At 38.0% G+C, this 23,448-nt stretch overlaps 1 protein-coding gene across 1 annotated transcript in view; it reads left to right on the top strand.

Moving 5' to 3' along the window:
- The first annotated feature begins 12,751 nt into the window (after window positions 1–12,751).
- Window positions 12,752–23,448, top strand: part of TADA2A (transcriptional adaptor 2A) — a 45,431-nt gene continuing 34,734 nt past the window's right edge. The window contains exons 1-4 of the mRNA XM_054574837.1: window positions 12,752–12,820; window positions 14,855–14,980; window positions 21,764–21,870; window positions 23,052–23,111. Coding sequence (XP_054430812.1) covers window positions 14,956–14,980; window positions 21,764–21,870; window positions 23,052–23,111 — 192 coding nt within the window. The 5' untranslated portion in view covers window positions 12,752–12,820; window positions 14,855–14,955. The remainder of the gene's footprint in view (window positions 12,821–14,854; window positions 14,981–21,763; window positions 21,871–23,051; window positions 23,112–23,448) is intronic.

The following is a 23,448-nucleotide window of genomic DNA, read 5'->3' as shown; positions in this document are numbered from 1 at the left end:
TTCAAGTATTTCCAAAAAGAAAAAAAAAGTGATTCTCAAAACTATACCAACAGGGTAATGTATCTTGCCATAAGCACTGAATTAACATTCAAGCAAAGCCTGCAAGAGATGGAATGGATACAAAGCGTGGATGATGGTAGATTTCAAGGAAGCCCTAGAAATCCTCTAGGCATCCTAAAGTTCCAAAGTACCTTGAAAATACAGTAGGTGAAGTCGACAGAGCCCTGGGGTTTGCATTTGGATAAAACAGTATATCATTTGCACCCTTCCACTGGTTCACATCACTTCCAGTTTATTCTGCCATCTGTGGTTCAGTTTTACCATGAAATAGGGAAGAGAGAGAGAGAAAAGAAAGGCATGTTCCATGGTTCCCAAGACCATGAGGGAGAATGATTAAGAGTATTCTATATTTAGAAGGTCTTGATCTAGGACTGATGTCTACATTCATCCCCACCTTTCCCAGCTTCATCCACCACAGAATGTCCTTTAATCTAGAAACATGAGATCTCTCAGGAGATGAAACCTGGGGCAAAGTTAACGTTCATTAAGTCTTCGGCAAGAATATAATTTGTGTAACATTTATTGTGGCTTTCTATACAGAAATTCACTAATGGGATCAAAATTATTTATTTTGTTTTGGGGACAACTTGTTTCCCCTGACAAAGCAAGCACCCTCTGAGGGTTTTCTGACTCCCTAATCAGTTAATCATTTTGAACCCCACATTCTCTTAACAGTGGAGATCTCTGAAAACTAAGAGATGAATTGGACATAGAGCAGATGGGAAGGGAAAACTTCCATGTGGACTTTGGGATGGGCACCTCAGTCTGCAGATAACTTCATGGCAGGACACAATTCTCCATCACCACTGTAGAGTAAGCTATAGTCTCATCTTGATAAAGCGCTGTTTCTACAGAGCATCAACTATTCCTCTGGGAAATGACTAGTTAGCAGGGTTTTTATTGCAAATTCTTTCTCATTAAGTTACCACCCTTTGTTTTTCAATTATTAACGTACACTCTCACTATAACAATTTTTAGAAAATACTGATAATACAAAGAATAAAAGAAATAGTATACCCAATCCTCCCTTCCAGAGGTAACCACTGTTAACACTTTGATGCACCTCTGACTTACAAATACATACCCTTATACATAAAAAGACATGTTACACAAATAACATCATATTCTTCATACCATTTTAAAGCTGTCCCCCTTTTTTGGCTAACATATTAGTACTATATGCCCAGTTAGCACAAGTATTACCTTGTGTTTTTTCAAGTCTCAGAATAGAGAGGACCGAAAGTCATTCTACCTTTTCTAAGGGTCTAAATCACCTTGATAGTTTTTGATGGGTCCAAAGATTAAGGTAGGAAGTTGCTTAGGGCAGAGAACCCACACTTGCAGAAAATTCCAATTTAAGCTTTTGAAGGTACTGCTGAATGACATTAATGGTCATACGTGAACTTGTGTTAAAGCATGATGTGTTCAATATAAATGCTTAAAATATACAATTTTATATGTTTTATCATTTCTTCACTTTTTAGATATACTTGTGTTCTCAAAAAAATCAACATGACCTGGGACTCTCTGGACCTCTGAAAGGTCTGAGCAGGCTATTAGAATCTCTCCTTTCTGCACACCCAGGGCTAGTGCAAGAGGCTACTAATCACAGAGGACTTAAAGGCGACTCTAGCCCTAATTGTTCTTCCCCTCTCTTCTTCTTGTTTTGGACCCTCTTTAAGCACTCTCCAGCAGATTCTGACCTAGAACGCTTTTCCTATGTGTATGTCCAGAACTAGTCATTTTCCAAGAAAGACCTGCTATATGTACTTATGACTAGGGGCTAAGAACTCCCCCCGCCCCTTTTTTTTTGCCCTGGGCAGGTTGACAGTCTTATGGCCCCTCCTCCCCTCACACTTTGATTCTCCACTCCTGCCCCCACTCCTGCTCTCCCACTCTCAGAAAGGATTCCATTTTCAAGTTCATACAATGGCCCTCGTCTTCCTTGAGCTGCCATTTATCTTTTTACGTATACTTCAGAATAGTTCTTATGCTTGAGGGTCTAGTATGTTCTCTACATCTACATTTGTATATCTCTACATTACTTTGTTCACAGTAGATATTCAAAAAAATGTGTTGGTAACATCTCACTACTAAATATAGCTGAGGGTAAATATAGCTAAATATAACTGACTTCCTAGGAAAAAAAATGAAGTAACTTTTATTTTTACATCAAAGCTGCTATTGGTTAGCCAGGTGGATGCAAACCAATGAAGGGCCATCCTGTGACCATTGGTAACATTTGAATTCATCTCTCTAGACGTGTATGCTTTTCTCTCATATTTTTCTTCTTGCTCCATATTCCAACACTTTTGTTTTTCCTTTCCTTCTTTTTCTTTCCCTTTTTCAGTGACCTGACTTGCCAGTCACCTGATACTAAAAATTACCCTTTATTTTCATTGCCAGAAAATTTAGATCCACGTCTATACTTAAATTTCAGGCACCAAAAGCCTCTTTTCTTCTCTACCTAACCCACCTTCACTTGGTACAGTGTAGCAACAGGTGCATGTTGGGCTGTAATTAATGAACTTTCACTAGACTCATGAATTTGCGCCACCCAGTGGCTGAAGTTGCTAACTTCATCCTCTGAAAAAAGCAGTGGGCAAAAATAATTAAATGTAAAATAAACATATGAGAACAAATGAGAACCCTGTGTAACTGCCCTAAAGGGAAGAAAAATCATTCACAACAGCTCAGTTTTATCCTATTTTAAATTATTTTCTAAAACTTAAGATGGAGGAGGATATGTTCAGAAGTAGAGTGTCATGGTCTCCACAGAATAAGATGATGTCCAGAAGACTCTCTTAGGATTTAGTCAGGTCACTACTGCTCCCAACTGCACTAAAAAAGAACAAACAGTGCAGACTATAGGGTAAAGTCCTAACTGCCTCTAGAAGAATCAAATATTCAACTGATTTTGAATCAACACACTGATTTTGAAGACATAAGCTAGACACACAATAATATCAGATAGCAGTTTAACTTATTTATTCCACAATAAATTTTCTTGGACATATCTATGTCTACGACATATGCTGAGGAGTAGAATTCATTGCTCAACTTCGCTAGGTTGTATATGGTTCTCCAAAGAGATTGTACTAAATACATTCCCCCACAGTAAAGAGAGTCTTATTATTCCACACCCTCCCTAACTTGGAAAACTCAGACTAAAATTTTTGCCAATCTGATGGCTATAAAGTATTATGTCATTGCTGCTCTTATGTGCATTTTCCTGTTTAATAGTAAAGTTGAGCATCTTTCCATACATTTATTTGCTTCAGGTATTCTCTTGCTTATAACCTCTCCTTTTTTAAAAAATTGGGTTATTAGTCTTTTTAATTGAGTTGTACAGTCTTGTATTCCTGGCTATATACAGTTGGCCCTCTGTATCTGTGAGTTCTGCATCCACAAATTCAACCACCTGTGAATAGAAAATATTTTTTTAAAAATATTACATTGTTGCTGATGTGTACAACGTAGTTAGGCCTACAATGGTTACATCTGTACTGAATATGTACAGACTCTTTTTCTTGTTATTATTCCATAAATAATATAGTATAAACAAGTATTTACATAGCACTGCATTAGGTTTTACGAGTAATCTAGAGATGATCAAAAGCATAAAGGAGTATTTGCATAAATTGTTTGCAAATAGTACACTATTCTGTGTAAGTCATCTGAGCCTCTTTGGATTTTGGTATGTAAGGGGTGTTTGGGAACCAATCCCCCATGGATACTGAGAGACAACTGCATTATTATCTACAGTTAGAGATAAAAGGCTTAAAATTAATCTACCATAAAGAATGAACAGGTTAGCCCCGGCTGGTGTGGCTCAGTAGATTGAGCGCCAGCCTTCAAATCGAAAGGTTGCTGGTTCGATTCCCAGTCAGGGAACATGCCTGGGTTGCAGGCCAGGTCCCCCCTGGTTGGGGACTTGTGAGAGGCAACCAATTGATGCTCCTCTCACACATCGACGTTTCTCTCCCTTTCTCCCTCCCTTCTCTTCTCTTTAAAAATAAATAAGATCTTTTTTTAAAAAAATAATGAACAGGTTAGATTGAAAGGATTTCATCGAAAGCACTGATATGGGGATCAGATTATTTCCTTTCTAGTTAAGAAGGAGGGAACTGGAAGGGTACGCAGTGATAGAGTAGAGAGAAGAGGAGGTCAGACAGACTTCCCTAGTGTGATATTGCTCTGGTACACCAACTATCAGTTCTGCCAAAATTTATCTTCCCTGTAAACAAATAAAAATGTTGTGCAAATGTACTTTATGGCTTACCCTGGAAAGCTCAGTGATTTTCAATGGAAAACACACCCAGTTTAGATATTGCTGCATATTGCAATTCTTTTCAACACTATCGAGTCATTAAAAATGCCTAGAAAAACAATATTGAATAAATTATTCTGAAATTGAACCAGTGCATTACTTAGCTGGTTTAATTTCAGGACGAGACAATGACAGGTACCGGTAGCTTTTGAGAGCTGTTTTTTTCTCTTCCTGCTATGAAGAATTGAATAGGGTTGGAACATGCTGACAATGTGACTATCTTATTCTGTCACATATATGTTGGGAAAGTAGTGTCCTTCAAAATGGGAGTCCTTGAAGTCCTTCTAAGAAATGTGTCCTGGTTCATGGGACTTTTAGACGTGTCAATAGCTTTCTAAATGCAGCCAGAGAAGGTAATACCAAAATAGATTCTTGGAGGCAATGGGAGTCCCAGAGCTTCAGAGCCTGACAGTTTCTTATTTATGGGTAAATATGCATGTGAAGAGTATTATGTTAGAAATACACTGTAGATGTTTCACAAAGGGTTAGTATTCAGGAATACAGTAGTCCTCCTTACCCGTGGAGGATGAGTGCCAAGACCCCCACTGGATGTCTGTAACCACAGATAGTACCAAACCCTATATATACACTATGTTTTTTTCCTATATATACATACCTGTGATAAAGTTTAATTTATAAATTAGGTACACTAAGAGATTAGCAACAATAATTAAAAATAAAATAGAACAATTATAAAAATAAGTGTAATAAAGGTTATAGAAATGTGATGTCTCTCCGCCTCCCCCCTCAACCTGGGATATGCTGGACAAAGGGATGATTCATTTCCCCGGAGGGCCAGAGTGAAATGGGATGAGATTTTATCACAGCATGCAATTTAAATGTTATGAATTGTTTATTTTGGAATTTTCCATTTAATATTTCGGACCATGATTGATCACTGGTAACTGAAACCACAGAAAGCAAAATCAGCAAATAAGGGGGAACTAATGTACATAATCTCTATTTCTCAGGAGCCATTCGATTTCCTAAAAAAAAACTTTACATATTTCTGCTGGAATCCATTACCTTCTGAGGTTGCATAAAGTGTGGTTAGAGGTTGGGGATGGAAGTTTGAATCTCTACTATGCTGCCTGCTTACTCTCTGGCCATCTATTTCTGCATTAGGTAAAACGGGAGTAACAACACCTCCCTTAAAAGGTTTTTAAAAACTAAAATGAGAATGTTTATACACACAGCCTTAAACAGTAGCTTCTTTTAGTACCAAGAAGCCAGGAAAAATCTGCTGTGTCCTTTTGAAGAGTGTCAACCCCAAGGAAGAAAATATCTGCTAAGGACTCCTTGTGGTTAATTGGACCCAAATTCATAAAAGCCTTTGTTTACAGAGGCCTCTCATGCATACTGCATGTCAAAAGCCACAGACTGAGCTGACAAGCCTTTTGCACTATGTTCCTGCCTGCACCATGTTGCTGTCTGAACCAACCTTTATAAAGAAACTCCTGGTATTGTACTTTCACTAATGGGACTAATACTGTCCCCATCCAGCCAGGAGTTATGCAAGTATATCCTCATTTGCACATTTACTGAGAAATCAGAGCAGCTCCAGAACCACCAATCAGACCATGTGAGCTAGCCAAACAGAACAATGCAATTTGGACCAATCAAACTGTAAATTTGGAGTCCGTATTTGCATAGAAATGGACTAATCAGCAATGGGGCAGGAACTTCTTTCTCTATAAGCCAGCCTCCCCTCTGTCTCCTTGGAGTGCATTTTCTGCTGCATTTCCCCAGCTTGGGGACTCTAACACTTGAGCTGCAACACTAAAGCTATAACAAGAGCTACTTTGCTTGAGCAGCATTGCTTGAACTGTTTCACTTGAGCTGTTTCAATGAAGCCATTTCACTCAAAGATTCTCCATTCACCATACCCCAGATTGAGAACTCCTGTTGGCACTGAATGGTAGGAGTGAATTTTGGTTGGTAAGGGTGTATCCAGGCCTCCCTAGGGTGGTCAGTGGATTGAGCACCTGCCTGCGAACTGAAAGGTCATTGGTTCAATTCCCTGTCAGCGCACATGCCTGGACTGTGGGGCCAGGTCTCAGGATGGGGGCATGTGAGAGGCAACCGAAGTTTCTCTCCCTCACTTTCTCCCTCTCTCCCCCTCTCTCTAGAAATGAATAAATAAAATCTTGAAAAAGAATAATGCTTAAAATAATTGTGTCTGTGAGTTCATGATTAAATAGTAAAGGGTTTCAGAGAAAACTGTGGCTCTTGGCATAATTATAAATTCCAGAAAATTAATAAAGTGAGTGGACAAACACTAAAAAATGTGTTTGGCTGTGTAAAAATAACCAATTACAGTCATTTATGTAAACAGGTTACCATTTAAGGTCTAATTATCATGCAGCACAACAATTACATATATCATTAAATATGCATCATACTAACCTTGTTGTTAGTTTTATTTGATTACAAGTGAAGTATTGCTCTATACTGTAAGGAACAGCCTTTTTTTTTCCTTTTCTTTTTCTTTGTCTCTCTTTTATTTTTAAAAATAATTTACTTTTTTTCCATTACCATTTAGTCCTCTTATACTCCCCACTCCCAGAAATCACCACACTATTGAAAGAACAGTCTTACAGTTAATTGTTCATAATACCTAAGTCTCTTCACTATTTATATCAATTAAAAGAGACAGAGCTCCTGAGTTTGTTCTGCATTCAAGGTAAGTCTGGATTAATTGTCCTTGATTGCAATTATGCATTTGCCCTGTGACCTGTGAGATAATGTATACTCTCCTTATTTTTGTAGTGAGGAAGGTGCTAAAGAAGCAGGCAGCAAAAAAAGTTCTGTTTCCTTGCTTGGTATTCTAGAAACCTACAGATTTCCAATGGGCAATTTTTGATTTAAATAATGACAAAATTCTAGTGCTAAGCATTAGCAAATCTAACCTAGAACAACTTCTAAACAAGCCCCAGGGTCATCCTATGGAGCACTTATAGAATTACAATTTCAGTTATAATTTATTTGACTCCCACCATGAACTAGGTACATACATCATCACAGAACTCTTATTAGGTATTATATATTTTTTACTTTATAAGTGAGGAGAAAAGAGGCACAAATAATAACTTGCTTAAATTATTTTTAAAAGTTTTTTATTGTATTATTTCCATTATTGCCTAAATTCTTGAAGGTAGTAAAGGGTGCAGACAGGTTCAAATTCAGAAAAGCTTTGAAGTCCATACTTTTTAAATTATATTAAACTGTGCCAGGTTCCTTACAAATCGTATTTCAAACATTACGCATTTGCTGGTTGCAAAAGAATATAGGCTGCCTGTCTATATTTTGAATGATACAAAATATTTTCAGAGCCTGTTTGACAGTCAAAAGGTAGATACCCTGTATATTGGGCAGAAACGTATGCAGCTAGGCTGCCTAGTAGGCATTTTAAAGTTTTTTGATAAACAGTGTCACTCAGCAACAATATATTCCTAGTTCGCCTTTTTAGATTCTACCCAGAACCTGGTGACTCATTAGACACATATCCTGTACTTTTTGTAGATCAAAAGGAAGTCAATGAGGCGAGGAAGAGACAGAAGAGATTAGCAGCAAACATTTAGATTCATGAAAACTCTGCTTAATTGCCATAGCATTATGTAAATTCTTGATTCCTGCTATTTCTTCCATTTTAAATAATCAGAGGCTGTTTATTAATTACATTTGGACAGATCTGGTTTTAATTCTGGCTGTACTACTTAGTAACTGAATTACTTTGGGCAAGTGATTTTACCTGAGATTTGTTTTTTCCTATCTGTAAAGCGGGATGCAACAGGGCTATTTAGCAGAAATTTTCCTCCCTCTTGCCTCCTTTGAGATCTTTAGAATCTTCCTACTTACGCAGAAGCAACCACAGACAAGCCTCACTATGTGGAGAAATGGCTATAGGTAAACCTTACATTTCTTACTCTGCAGACTGGTCATAGTTTGGATGGATCAATTAAATAAGCACTTTTGGAACTTCCTTGAAGGAAAAGGACTGATTCCCTAACTCCTTTGATTAGGGTGGCCACAAAGAGACAAACGTAGAGAGGTGTGGAGTGAGGGGGAGCAGGAAGGAGGACAGCAATGCTCCTGATGCAAGAGGCAGCAGCAGAGGCTGAGGCTGGAACAAGTCTCGAGCTGGGCCTTGAGAACCTAAACCCTTGAGGCTCAGGCCTTTAGTGGGGTGAAGCCTTCTCTAGGGAGCGCACCACAGGGAGACGCCTTGCCTTGAAGAGCCCTTGTAAGTGGTAAAGGGCTCTGCTCTAGGACCAGACTCTCTGGCTAATTCACACTGGGTATACCTCTGTGTTTAAAGGGAATGAAGCTGAAACCTAGAAAGCACAGCTAGACTTTTAAACTCTCTGTTTTTATCTATTTGTATACCAAACTACAAAGAGCCACTTCAGTTTACAGAAAAAAATTACTACATGAGACAAGGTTTATAAAATCTTTCAGCACTCAGGACTTAGTAAATATCTAAAAATGAGAGAGAATCATTTCCATAGAGAGGGAGGCTCAGAAACTGCACTTTTGATTCTAATTAGTGAAGCTAAGTAGTGGAAGAGGAGTTGTTGGGATATTCTGAACTTAGTCCATGGCAGCCACAGCAGAGCCTGACAGTATGATATGATTTTCCTTGCTGGGTTTCAAGTTCAAAAGTCAACCTCCTATGGATGAAAGGGCTTGGAGAATGCTCTGTTAATCTGTCCTGAAGTTCAGTCTTCAAAAATATTAGCCCAAGCCCTGGCTAGGTGGCTCAGTTGGTTGGAGCACTGTCCTGTACGCCAAAAGGACACAGGTTCGATTCCCAGTCAGGGCACACATCTAGGTTGTAGGTTTGATCCCCAATTAGAGCATGTACGGAAAGCAACCGATCAATGTTTTTCTCTCACATCAATGTATTTTTTTCTCTCTCTCTCAACTCAATAAACATGTCCTTGATTGAGGATTAAAAAAATTAGCCCTGATATAAATTTGTGACATAAAGACGATAAAAAAATTTTTTTCAGGTTCCTCTATAGACCTGTTTAGTGAAGGGAGCAACAAGACATTTAGTCACCTCTGCAAGGACAGGTTCCACTGGAAGCATATAAAAAGTCTACTTAACCTAGATTAGGGGGCCAAGAGAGCTGTTCATGAGGAAGTGATGTCTAAGTTGAAATAGAGATACCTTGGCAAAGGGAGCTTGGAAGGAACAGAGTGCATAAGGGAAAACCAAGGTACTTCTGTTTGGCTGGAGAATGAAGTGTGAACTGGAGCAGTGATAACTAGGAAATAGAAAGACACTAGACTCTGAAGGCCCTTCTACAAAGAGTGACCATATAATTTATTGCACAAACTGAGACACTTCTGGGAATGAAATGAGACAATATTACTAACTATATGAACAAAAGGAGTATATCAGGGCCGTCCTGAGCAAACTGGAACTTATGGTCACCCTATTTATAAGGCATGTTCAGGTGCTTAAACCTCCAGTGAAAGCATAGATTGGATATCTTCTGTTTACCTTATACATTTTGCCTGAGTGGCTTCATCCATACCTTTGCCTTTACTTGCTCATTTCACAAATATTCGTCCAGGATGCACTTCTGGGCACTGTGGTTACTAAGAAGAAAAGACACAGTGTCCTCAAGCTCTGTCTAAAGACATACAGCCAAAGAAACAATTCTAATACATTTATACAATTTTAGCCCTGGTCTCTCCTTTCAGCTCTAAACTCATATGTGTTATTTTCACTGAGATTGCAAAATACAGATCTGAAACAGAACTTTTGTTTTCCCCCAAATCTCTTTTCCTTCAGCCGGCTTCCACTTTCCCCACATGATCTTATCCTTGATATCACTCTCCATTACATGCTGAAGGCAAAAACCCAGAAAAATGCTACCTTAATCAGTGCTATCCTTCTTACTGTGCATTTTCATTTCTTTACATCTTTCTTAAGCACAATGACTAAACTGGGGCTTAGAATTTTAATGAAGGCCTAACATCAATTAAAGAAGGATAATTTCAGGTGCCTGAACACTATGTTTGTAATAAATAGATCCCAGTATTGTATGGGACTGTATTTTCCACAATACTATATTGATAACCCATATTCAGTTTGTTGACAGCTACAACATCCATATCTGGATATATGCCCTAGACAGTCTCAAAAAAATTCAGGTTAGCCCTGACCAGTAAGGCTCAGTTAGTTGGAGTGTGGTCCCATAGACCATATGATTGCAGGTTCGATTCCAAGTCAGGGCACATATGCGGGCTGAGGATTCATCCCCTGGTTGCAGCGTATACAAGAAGGCAACCAAGTCGATGTGTCTCTCTTGCATTGCTCTTTCCCTCCATTCTGTCCTCCTCCCTTCCTGTCTCTATAAAAGCAGTGAAAAAATGTCCTAGTGTGAGGATAAAAAAAAAAAAATTGTTTAGGTAAAAAAGACATGAAGATAAGTCCTAAGTGTTTGACCCTATCTTCCCTTTGTGGAGAATGTGAAAACAGATGTAAAGATGTAAAGGTGTAAGTGAAACACTAATGTTAATAAACCATCCATTGAACAACTGCCATGTAAAATGATAATTTATGCTTTAAAGGGCAATTTTAATGTTTCTACCATCTATTCTCTATACAGCTTCCAGAGTAATCATTCTAAAGCAAATCTGATTACTTTTTGGCTCTCAACACTTCCATGGTATCCTATCATATTCCAATAAGATCCAAGGTCCTACCACGGCTTATCAGATGACACATGATCTGGCTTCTGCCTGTTTCCCAACTTATTTCTCTAACTGGCTGTGCTTCAGCCACACTGGTCTCATTGCCTCATCACCAACATGCCAACCAAGTCCTTATCCTAGGGCCACTGCAATGGCCATTTCTCTTCTCCTAGAATAGACTCCCTCTAGAAATCCACATAGCTGCATCCCTCATTGAGTTAGATTTCTGCCTCTGTGCCCTTACGAAGCCTTGTCTGTCCTCTCTAAAAACGCTTCCCCACATCACTCATCCCTTTATCCTGATTTTCTTCCATAGAATTTGCCACATTACTGGGAATTATCTAATATTTAGTAATATATTGTTATTGCTTATTGTCAACTTCCCCCGCTATTATAAGAAGCAAATTGTTTTGTTCACTCCTGAATTCCCAGCACCTAGAACCATGTCTGCTCATTCAATATTTGTTGAATGAATAAGCAAGTTTTCAGGATACATCGAATGTAAAACTAGTCCATATTTATTGATACATAGGAAAATGTCTGTGAAGTAGACAGCAAAATGTTAACGTTTTTTAAAAAACATGGTGGGAGCTGTTTTTCACATTATTTCTGCTCATGTGAATTTTCTGATTTTTTTAAATGAATGTTTTCTCATATACTAAAAAATTAATTAAAAAACCACATAGGCAGAAAGTGTAAATGAATTCTAAAAGAGAATGGACCAATTTATGAAAGACAGACTTTGAAACACAGGTAATAGCATAGTGGTTAAGGTAGACCAGTCGGAATCCCCTTTGCCAACGCTTTCTAGCAATGTGATCCCAAGTTATTTATAAGCCAGAATCTAAATGTCCTCAGCTGGAAAAAGGGGGATAATAATAGAGTCTACCTCATAAGGTTGTTTTTGAAGATTAAATGAGACCATGTATGTAACCTCCTTTGTACAATGTCTGGCATGCAATAAATAACTGACATATAACAGCTATTATAATAATCAGTAGTAATAAGAGTTGGGACATACCTAGCCCTCAAGACTGACATCAGAGTGGACCACCACATCGTCTCATCATTGCCCCTCAGTTTGGGCCTCTGAAGCCCAAAGAGGGGATGGTTCTTTCCAAAGGAGGTAATTTCGACGGTCCTGAAGCATCTGAATATAGCGTACCCTGTCACCCCTAAACCATTCAGTCTGGTTAATCCATGAGCAGCACTTCAGCACCCGGATTCCAGGAATGGCCAATGAGTCCCTTGGCCTCGTTTTCCTTTGCTGCGACAGAGGTGAGAATGTGAAATACACAAAAGCAGGACAGTACCGGTCCGCCGCGTCCCGCCTCACGGCATCCCGGAGGGGATCAAACAGCACCACGGCGGGGCAAACCTCCGGTGACCCGCAACGCACCTCACGGGAAAAGTGATTATTGGTCGGACTCAATGTCTGGCAAGCTGTTCACCCGCATCCTCCCAGGCCTCTGCCAGAGGGCAGCAGCGGCACGCGGCGAGGACCCGGCGGAGGCCGAGAGAAATGCGGTGGGCGCGCCACACACGGCGAGGCCACAGGGGCCGGGGAGGGAAAGGGGTGGAGACGACGGGCAAACGGCACGCGGCAGGGCCACGAAGGGAAAGGGCGAGCTCGCGCTTGCGCCGCTCGGGAGCGAGCGCGCACACCCAGGGACGCGCACGTGGCTGGCTGCTTCTCGGAGCGGAGGAGGGGTTCACGGTGAGGTGAGGCTCCAGGCGCTGCAGGGCGGACGGCGGCGGGGCTCGAGCCTCTCTAGAAGCACGAGGAAGAAGTGGGGATCACGAGGTGCGGCGGGGATCGGGGGCAGGCTGTAATCCCGGGCGGCGGGAGGCGTCGGGAGGCGTCGGGCCACGTCGCACTCTGAGGGAGGGCGGGGCATGACCCCTTGGCCCCGCCCCGCGACGGGCCAGGCGCCTCCAGCGCTCGGGGCGGCTCCGTGCTGTCCTAGCTGATGCATTCCTCTTGGTGCAGTGCAACGTACAGCTGTGCTAGCAGCAGCCACTATGTCTTAACTCTGTCGGCGTTTCCCATTGAGGTTTCAGTTAGGCCTTCCACAGTAGGAATTTAAGCTTCCACCTAGAGCGGAGGCTGACCGAGGCTCGGGTAAAATGACTTCCCCAAGGTCTTACAGCTAGTAAGGAACTAAGGGAGGATTTAAACCTTGTGAAAACTCCACATCCTGCACTTGTCCTCTTCACACAGAAAGCGGTCCTTCACATGCCTTCCGTCCTCCCAGTAACATCTTTGAATTTGGTAAATATTAATTTGGAGCTAGCACCCATCCTTTCATGGATGTTAATTGCAATTTTGTGCTTTTGAGGAGGAGTGTTTATCAGACTGTTTATACATCCTCAACTTGACCCTGTCTAGTGACCTCTGTTGAAATGGCGCTGCTATTTACTACCTGTGAGACAGTGTACAAGTAACAATCTTTCAGGGCATCCTTTCCTTCTTTGAAAAAGCGGCATACCTCAGAGAGTTCAAAGAGATAATCAGCATACAGTGGTACCACAGTATCTGGCATAGGAGAAAAGTTCAATAAATGTTGGTCATTATCTTATTATCGAGTATAACCCTTGCTAAACGCATTTTTTTTAAAGACTAACTTTTCCCGAGACTAGGTCAGAGGGACACCGACCCTACCCCAGCCCACCCCTAAAAAGACAAGTTCATTGACAGCCAGGTTTTTCCTAGTGTTGATACACTTAATGATGAGTTATTCCCCAAGCTAAAAATATCCTATGAAAGAAGTCACTCCAGGAAAACTAAAGATGAATTAACTTGAGTTATTTCTGTGTGCTTGGTGTCTTTAAGGCTTACAAATTTGTATTGGATGTAGTCCCTGCTTTTATATTTTATTAGAAAATATGCATGCAGAAATAATTCTCATGAATTAGAATGTGAAAAATGCCAGAATAGAGGTAGGTAAAAACTATGAGAGTATAGAAGAAGGAAGGATGTTTTCTTAGCTTAGTGTGAAATACTTCATTTCTGTCTTCAAGAAAAATACTTTGCACATTGGACATAAGTATTAAATATTTATTCAAACAGTAAATTAGTAAACATATATTGTAATAGGTAGGATTCTTTGGTTTCTAGTAACTGAACTCATTTATATTGAAGTATTGTTGGAAAGATAAAGAAATGAGGGGAAAAGCTAAGCAATTTGGCCACCCTTGGGGTTAGGGATCTCAACAGCCAGAGCTTATGGACCAAATGTTTTGACTGGTGAATGACTGCACTCCAATTGCCATCTGTCCTCGTATGTCTCAGTCATGATTCAGATTTCTCTAAGAAGAGATCCAGTTGCTTTAGCTGGGGTAGAAGATGGAGTATTGCAATTGGCAACCCCTCTGAACCATATGAAATGCCCGAGAGTCAGTTTCCCAAAGAAAGGGATTAAGTAGAGAAGTGCTGCTGGGCAGAGAAAATCAACAGTTGTTTATTTATGTTGTATATGAGCCATGTAGCTTTTGCAGAGGGCTTACTATGGGCCAGGCACCACAATACATTATTTATATGGATTTTGATATTTAATCCTCACAGCACCTCTGGAAGTTAGATACTATTATAATCATATCCATTTTACAGAGAGGGAAACAGGCTTATAGAAAGAAAATATTTGCTTAATGTTACAAAGCTAAGTGTAATAGAGTTGAGTGCATGTCACTGTCTTCCCTTTATCTTGTCCCTTTGAATTATTTCCTGACCCATGTGCCACTTCTGTTTGTTCATAGGGGCTCATCAAGCTTTGACATTTGTGCTGGCCAGTTCTGAAATCTCCTTTAAGGGCACTGCATTGACGAAGATCAAAGCAGAAGTCTTTGCCAATTAAGGAATGGACCGTTTGGGTTCCTTTAGCAGTAAGTACTGTGTGAACAAATCTCAGATGAATAGTAACAGCAAACTGAAGTGGAATTTGGTCAAAGTAGAAAAATAAGCACTATGAAATTAAAGCCCTATGAATCTGATCCTAAAGGAATAAGATTATCAACTCAAAATAAAATCAGTCAATATTTATTGATTGCCCACTGCACACATAACACAGACATATCACCCTAGGTCTTATAAGAAAACTAAGGTCAGATGGACCAGGCATAGTACAATTAACCTGCATTTAGATTTTAAAAAGCAGTTGGATTTCTCTTTAGAATGAATAACATATTTGTCATTCCTTGATAAGAAGTAATATCAGTGGTAGAATAAAGGAAATACCCTTCTCCCCCTTTTAGGTAGAACTTGGTGTTCTAAGAGTACACCACATATAATAATAGTATACAGAATTATAGTATATGTGTGAAATAAATTCAGGCAGCCACACTATGGAGAAGAAAAAATATATATATATATATGTATACTGCTTTTCCTTTGATTCTCAAGATAAGAGATTTGGCAGAAATAGAAATCCGTTGTTAAATGTTAGTAGTGTGCCAATGAGAAGAATCAGAGTGCTACTTTTGGGGTGTTGTTTTCTCTAAAGCAGTTTCTTAAAGGGGCTCTAATTTACTCTCTCATCACACTCTCTATATGCATTTGGTACAGAACAGAGTCTTCACACATCAGTTCAAATCTCTCATTTTGCACCTAAAAGAGTTGTCCCAATGCTGGGAGTGAAAATTGAAACCACTCCCTCCCCTTTTTAAAAATAACTTCAAACTTTTTATTTGGAAATAGTTTCAAACTTACAGGAAAGTGGGAAGGTGGTCTTAAGAATAGTACAAAGAATAACCCATACACCTTTTGTTAATTTTTTTACTCCATTTGTGTGCATTGTCTCTTTCCCTTTTCTTCTCCATTAATATATATATATTATACACTGATTTATTTATATATATATATATATATACACACATATTTATAGGTAGACATATGCACCCCAGATTTTCTTTTTGAATCATTTGAGGATAAGAGACATACAGTAAGTCCTCAATGTCATTGATAGATTCTTGGAAACTGCAACTTTAAACAAAATGAAATAAAACCGATGTTACCATAGGCTAGTTGATATAAATAAGAGTTAAATTCCTATGGCATATTTCTGGTCACAAAAATATCATTAAACTTCTAACTAAAGACCCCAGATACTTCTAATACTAAACATTGAAATAAATGTGATCTATACATACATTTAAGAAAGATGAATAAAAACTAAATCATCCCTTTCCAACCTACTTATTCCTGTTCATGGTCAAGAGTAGCCAGAGCTTATCCCAGCAGCTCGGGGTGCAAGGCAGGGACCAACCCTAGAAAGAATACCACTCCCATTGAAGAGTATACTCACATACTCACAGTGGGAGAATTTAGACATTCCAGTTCACCTAACGTATACATCTTTGGGATGTAGGAGGAAACCAGAGCCACCAGGGAAAAACTGATGCAGATGTAGGGAGCATGTGCAAATTCTACATGGACAGTGGCCCTGACTGGGAATCAATTTTTTTCATCAACATTATAACAAAATGACATTGAACAAATAAACAAAACATTATACTAGGGCATGCTAAATATCATAGCCCTTTATTCCTAAGTATTTTAGTGTTTATTTCCTAAGAATAGGGATGTTTTATTATATAACCTCAGTAGAGTTGTCAACTTTAATAAATTTAACATTGATAAAATACTTTTATCTAACCTACTATGTGTATTCTATTTTTGTCAGCCTATTCAATAGTGTCCTTTATGGTGTTTTCCTTCCAGTATATGATAAAGTTGGGTCAGGTCTTGTATTAAGTTGCTATGTCTCTTTATCCTCCTTTAAACTGAAACATTTGCACAGCCTTTGTCTTGATGACTTTGACACATCTGAATAATACAGCCCTCCCCCCCTCCACTTTTTAAAATATGGGTTTCTCTTTTGGGGTTTGTCTGGTCTTGCTCTATACCTCATTGGTGATAAGAAATTTTTTAAAAATATTTTATTTACCTATTTTTGGAGAGCGTAGAGTCGGGGGAGAAAGAGAGGAAGGGAAACATCAACGTGTGAGAGAAACAGCAATCAGTTGCCTTTTAAATGCCCCTAACTAGGGACCTGGCCCACAACCCAGGCATGTGCCCTGACTGGGAATCGAACTGGTAACCTTTTGGTCTGCAGGTCAGCAATCAGTCCACTGAGCTATACCAGCCAGGGCTGGTGATGTGAAATCTGAAAACCCAGGCAAGGTGTCTCAGTTCTCTGCTGTATAATTTCTATTTTTTCCCTTGCATATGTAATATGCAACTCACAGGGAGATGCTTTCAGGCGATACAATACTCTGCTCATCAAAATTCTTTCCTAGGTTTAGCATCCATTGATGATTTTTGCCTGATCCAATCTTGACTGTGATAGTTGAAAAATTATGATTTCCCTGCACCCCCACTCTCACATCCAGCACTGTCCACATTAACTGGTTGGCCCTTAGTATTCTACTCTAATGAAGAGACTGCCTGTGTCTTTTAATGTATATGTTTGTTTATTATAAGTATGACCACATGAATTCTTATTTTTTCAGTGGTTTATTATTTTGGTTCTGAGATTGTCCCATTTTGACCATTGTGAGTCCCTTCAAGCTGGCTCCTGCATCCTTCTGACATACCCTCCCCCAATCACTTTTTTGAGCATCTCCCAACTTCTTGGCATGGCATGTACCAGGTGCATCTTGTACTTCCACCCCAAACTTGAAAGGAGCCCTGGTTCCTTTTAGAGAGGAATGACATTAAAGACCAAGATCTGGTCATTGCTCATTGCTCATAGAGTATCTTTGTATTTTGGCCCACAGAGCTAGGAAATATGTGTGCATATATGGTCTATACACATATACCTATATATACACACACATATTCACTCATACAGATCCTTTTTTAAAGAAACCATTTGTTTACATGGATACCTCTAATTCATCTTCATAGGCTTTTTCTTGATTCCCCCCTGTTCTTTATTTGTACGTCCTTTCCTCAATAAGAACTCTGGCTCCCAACATTAGCATATTTACTCATTTGCTCTGTCCTTCTTTTTTTTTTTTTTTTTTATTGATTTGAGAGAAAGAGAGAGAGAGATTGATTTTCGTTGTTCCTCTTTGTTATGCATTCATTGGTTGATTTTTGTGTGTGCCCTGACCAGGGATTGAACATGCCATCTTGGTGTATCCAGATGATGCTCTCACCAACTGAGCTACCCTGACAGGTCTATTCTGTCTTTTAATACATCCAAAATTATTTCAGAATTGCTCTGCACATATCACTACATAAAACAAACCTACTTCAACAAGTTTGGGATTTGTTTGTAATTCTCCCCTTCTTCACCCAAGACTGAAGGTATACTGTTAAATGTTTGTAAGTTACTTGGATTGGTTCTTCTTTTTATTCCTCTTCAGTGTGGTTATAGTATTCTTTTTAAATACTGGGTTCATCTGTTCATTCTGCTCTCAGTTTTCCCTTCCCATATTTCAATTTTTTTTTAAATTTGTAGAATATGAATATGCTTCTAAAAATCAAAACTACACAAAAAGACATATTTAGAGAAGGAGCACTTCTTCCTGTATATTTTCTACTCCATTCCATTCTCCTTCCCCTAATCCTTTGTAGGTATTAACTTTATTGTTTTTAAGTTTATCTTTCCTTTTATTCCCCCCCTTCCTAATTTCTCACAGGGAAGATAGAATACCATATATGCTCTTTTTCACTTTGGTTTGTTTCACATAATAATATCTCCTGGAAATAGTATATTAGTTTATAGAGATTGTTCTCATTCTTTTTTTATAGTTGCATGCGACTCCATCATTTGGGTGTACCACAGTTTGTTCAGCTACTCCAATGCTTAGATAGCTAAGTGGTATTTTGCAATTGCAAATGAAGTTCAAATGCATAACCTTGGGCATATATATTTTTGTATTGTAGGCTATGTATATTCATGATAAATTCCTAGAAGTGGAATTACTGGGTCAAAAAATAAATGGATGCATTAATTTTATTTAGATACAGCTAAATTCTCCTCTACAAGAATTGTGCCATTTTGCATTCCTATCAACAATGTGTGAGAATGACTATCTCCCCACAGCCTTACTAAGAAAGGATATTATCAGGCTTTTGAATTTTTGCCCATTGATTAGGTAAGAAGTAATAGCTCAGTGTAGATTTCTCTTAATTTTGAGTGAAGTTGAGTATCTTTTCATATATTTAAGGGTCATTTTTATATCTTTTTTCTAAATATCTCCTTATGGTTTTTGCAGTAGAATTTTTGGTCTTTTTATTCTTCTCAATTTTTAAAAGCTTTTTGTAATATTAGGGATTTTAGCCCTTCATGGTATGTTAGCAAAAATTTTCTTCCAGTTTATTAGCCTTTTTTTTACTTTGGTTCTCGTGTTTTTGTTTGTTGGCTTTGTTTATACACTCAAATTTATTAACCTTTTATTGCCCTTAGATTTTAATTAATAGTAAAAAAAAAGCGTTTCCCTACTTGTAGGTTTTACAAAAGTTCTGGAATACCTTTGTGAAGGACACTTTGACTATATGTATCAAAAACCATCTGTACATGCAACAGTTTTAGTTCTAGGAAAATACATATCCTGAGGAACAAAATGTGGAAAATTATATAAAAGAACATTGATCTCAGCATTCTTTATAATAGTAAGGAATTAGAAACAGCATGAATGTCCACCAGTAAGGAACTATTTAAATTAGTTGTTCTCAACCTATGAGACCCAGTGATTTCTTTTTATACTTTTAAAACCCCTTTCACTATTTGGAAATAAAATACATAGATGATAAACGTATCTACAACCATGATTTCAAAGAAATAAAAACAAGTAGTGGTCTAACTATAATACAAAGAATAAGTAAAAGAGAAGTAATTTATAATGAAATAATGAAATTTGTAATAAAATATGTATTTCTATGTGTTTAGATGTGATTACAGTAGAAGACAATGAATTAAATAGTCAGATGCTTGCACACATATGTTGAATCACTGCATCTTACAAACACATGAATGATGAATAATTCATGTGTGTTGTGTTAGTGACTTAGAAATACTACAAGCTTGAATAACTCTTTATAAAGTTCTGAACAAAACAAGATACAATCTCCTGTGAAAGTACATGCAGTTTCCTTCCTGAAAAATTCAATATATGTTAAATATTAAAAACATTTTTATATGTAATATGGAATTGGGTATTAGGTCATGTAATTATGAACAGGTTTTTACCTACTTGAACATCTGCTGGGACATTTGAAAGTTGTGCAGGAATATTATTCATCCATTATAAAGAATGAGGAAGCTCTATGTATACCGTCATGAAAGATGCTGACAAAATATGTTCAGGGAAAAAAACAAGCTATAAAACATCATGTATAGTATCTCACTTCTATTAAAATAAACACACATACACATAGAAGAAAGGTTGGAAATCAAATATTACTAGAGGATAATATACTTTCAGTGTCTAAAATTTTTAAAACTATAAATTGGATTTTTTACAAAATAATTCTTGACATAAGTGCTTTTAAGCCATTACTTTGGTCAGTGGCTTTTTTTTTTTTTTTTTCCTGAGGAACGTTTGAGGAAAGAAAAACAGGCTTACATCATTAATATAAAAGGATGATATAATAGGAGGAAAATAATTTGGTAAAAATTGGCGTCTAGCATTTAGCATAAAACAATTTTTGTTCTTCCTGTGTCAAAATTTTAAATGGGAAAAGTGGGGTAGTTGCTGTTCCTTGTATTTATTTTGAAGCTTTTTGCCAGAAGGATTACATTTCTTTCCTGTCATTTTCCTCCTGGTCTTCATTTAGAAACACATGAAAAGAACAATAATCACTACTTGCAGGAGGGGTTTTAGGAAGGAAAATGCTATTACAGAATGTGGGAAATCCTGCCCCAGGCTAAACAGGTAAAATCCTTACATCTGCCTACAAAGCCTGTTTTTTCTTAGACTTTTGCTATTGATCACAGAGAACTACTCTGCTAGGTTGCCCTGACTCTAGGGAGGCAGAGTTTGGTGCATCCATAGCTGCATTTTTATGACTAAGAGTTTGGTTTGTACCCTCACCTTAATATTTCAGAGTCATGGGAACTGGCAGGAGGTCTCCTATGTTCTTTGCTAACTGTGTGAGAAAGGGAGGAAGCTTTTCTGGGTTTAAATCCCAACTCATATTTAAAGTAGTGTATCACAAGAGATATTTAAAGGAATTTTTTCCCCCAACGTTTTATTTTGAAAAATTTCAAACTTACAGAAGAGTTGAAAAAACAGTACAATGATTACTTGTTGCCCACTACCTAGATTGAGCAATCGTTAATATTTTGTCAGATTTTCTTTATCTACAAATAATTATGTGTTGTGTAGGTATGTGACATTATTTTCCCCTGGAAAAATAAGTTGTGGGTATTATAAAACTTGCAGTTAAAACCTGTGTTTGTAAATTTCTTTGCAGGGGCTACATCTGCTTAGATGCTGTTTGAAGTAGTGGATACACTATAGGGAGGAACAAAGCTGCCCTGGAATAAAAAGGAAAATAATTTTTGTGTTTTCTTACTTGGAATGGCCTCCTCTTGTCTCCATGAACTTTTTAGCACAGCTCACTACCTGTATAGTCATTTGCAGATTTTCACCCACATGCTCTTAAGATAATCATAAAGTTTTTTTGAAGGTAGTATATTTTTCTTTTTGTTCTAGGTGATCCCTCTGATAAGCCACCTTGCCGAGGCTGCTCCTCCTACCTCATGGAGCCTTATATCAAGTGTGCAGAATGTGGGCCACCTCCTTTTTTCCTCTGCTTACAGGTAACTCATTCAGGGCCTCTCCTAGGCTAGTTTTATGGATATAATAAATTCAGGAATGACTATCGGTTGCTCAGAAGGACCATACCTTATTAAATCCATTCCTTCCAGTCAGCCTTACAGTACACGTATTACCAGTGAAAAGTTGGGGAACAAAAGCAGATGGATGAGTTAGACTGTTGAATACAGGCATATCTCAGATACTGTGAGTCTGGTTCTAGACCCTATTACAAAGCAAGTATCACAATAAAGCCAGTCATCATCTTTTTTGCTATTGGAGGGTCTTGCCCCCAGTTTGTAAAAAGCACATCTGAGAAGCACAAAAAAGTGAAGCACAGTAAAATGAGGTGTGCCCATATTTCCCATCTCTATATCAACCCAATGCTTAATACTGTTTTTTTGCCCGTGGTGTTAAGTGTTGAGACTGCAGTATACAGAAGGGGAGGCTTACTCCTTTTGATAGCACCTGTAATGCTGTTTATTGTGTTATTGAAGAATGATCTTTGGGCTGCTGACAAACAAAGGTACAAACCATCTTGTTGATGATGATGATAATAATAATACTAAGTTTAAGTGCTTACTCTGTGCCAGGCACTATTTTGAGTATTGTACATGAATTAACTCTTAAGTCATCACTACAACCCAATAAAGTAAGTACAGTTAGAGTTCCCATTTCATAGAAGAAACTCAGGTGAAGACAAGGTTAAGTAATTTGCCCTAGGTCACACAACAAATGCCATAGTTATTGGATCCAAGGCACTATTGATTATAAGAAGCATCCCAATTTCAGAAATTAAAAATGACTGATGGGAGTTATAATATACTTTTTATTATGAGTCCTCATTTCAGAGTTTTAAAATATGAAAAAATATGTCTTACAATTGCTGAAATAAGTAAGCATGGATCCAGAATTCAACTATAGACAATCTGATTCCAGGGCTTATGCTTTTATCTCAGGAGTTTCTGTCCTAGGAAAAAGTCTCTTTTTCAGATTGTTGTTTATTCCCTATGAGGATCACAGAAAAGCTGTGATCATGAACCATCCTATTGGGGATGCAGATAAGATCAAATGAAGTCTTAACAGCTCAGCATAAGAGTAGAGTACCCCCAAACTATCTTCTATTCTTTAAGAAAGCATTTGAAAAGGTAGCTTTTTGATAACTTAATTTTCCTCTTTTTTGCAGTGTTTCACTCGAGGATTTGAGTACAAGAAACATCAAAATGATCATACTTATGAAATAATGGTAATGATGAAGTTGTAGGAAATAATGTTTATTTTTCCAGTCTTACAATGGGAATTAGCTTTTTTTTCCTCCGCCACCAAGAATCTCTTTCCCTTTTCTTTCCTCCTCTTTTGAATTAGATAATCGTTACCCAATAAGTTTTTTAGAGTTTTATGGATCTACTGAGGCATTTAAGTCCAAAAATCATTTTATATACTCAGATTTTTGTTTTAAACTTAGAAGGAAGAAAAACACTTTTTGAGATTTATTGATGTAAGAGTTACGTTGCTTTTTAGATTCATTGATAAACATACAGTAGATGTGTTGTCAATGTGTTTTGACTGATGGAAAATACCAC

This window comes from Pteronotus mesoamericanus, unplaced genomic scaffold (assembly GCF_021234165.1).
Source record: "Pteronotus mesoamericanus isolate MK-2021 breed Mesoamerican mustached bat unplaced genomic scaffold, CSHL_Meso_final contig_269, whole genome shotgun sequence".
In the NCBI taxonomy this organism is placed as follows: domain Eukaryota; kingdom Metazoa; phylum Chordata; class Mammalia; order Chiroptera; family Mormoopidae; genus Pteronotus; species Pteronotus mesoamericanus.
Note: the sequence above shows the minus strand (reverse complement) of the source record. Positions and strands in the feature narration are given on the sequence as shown.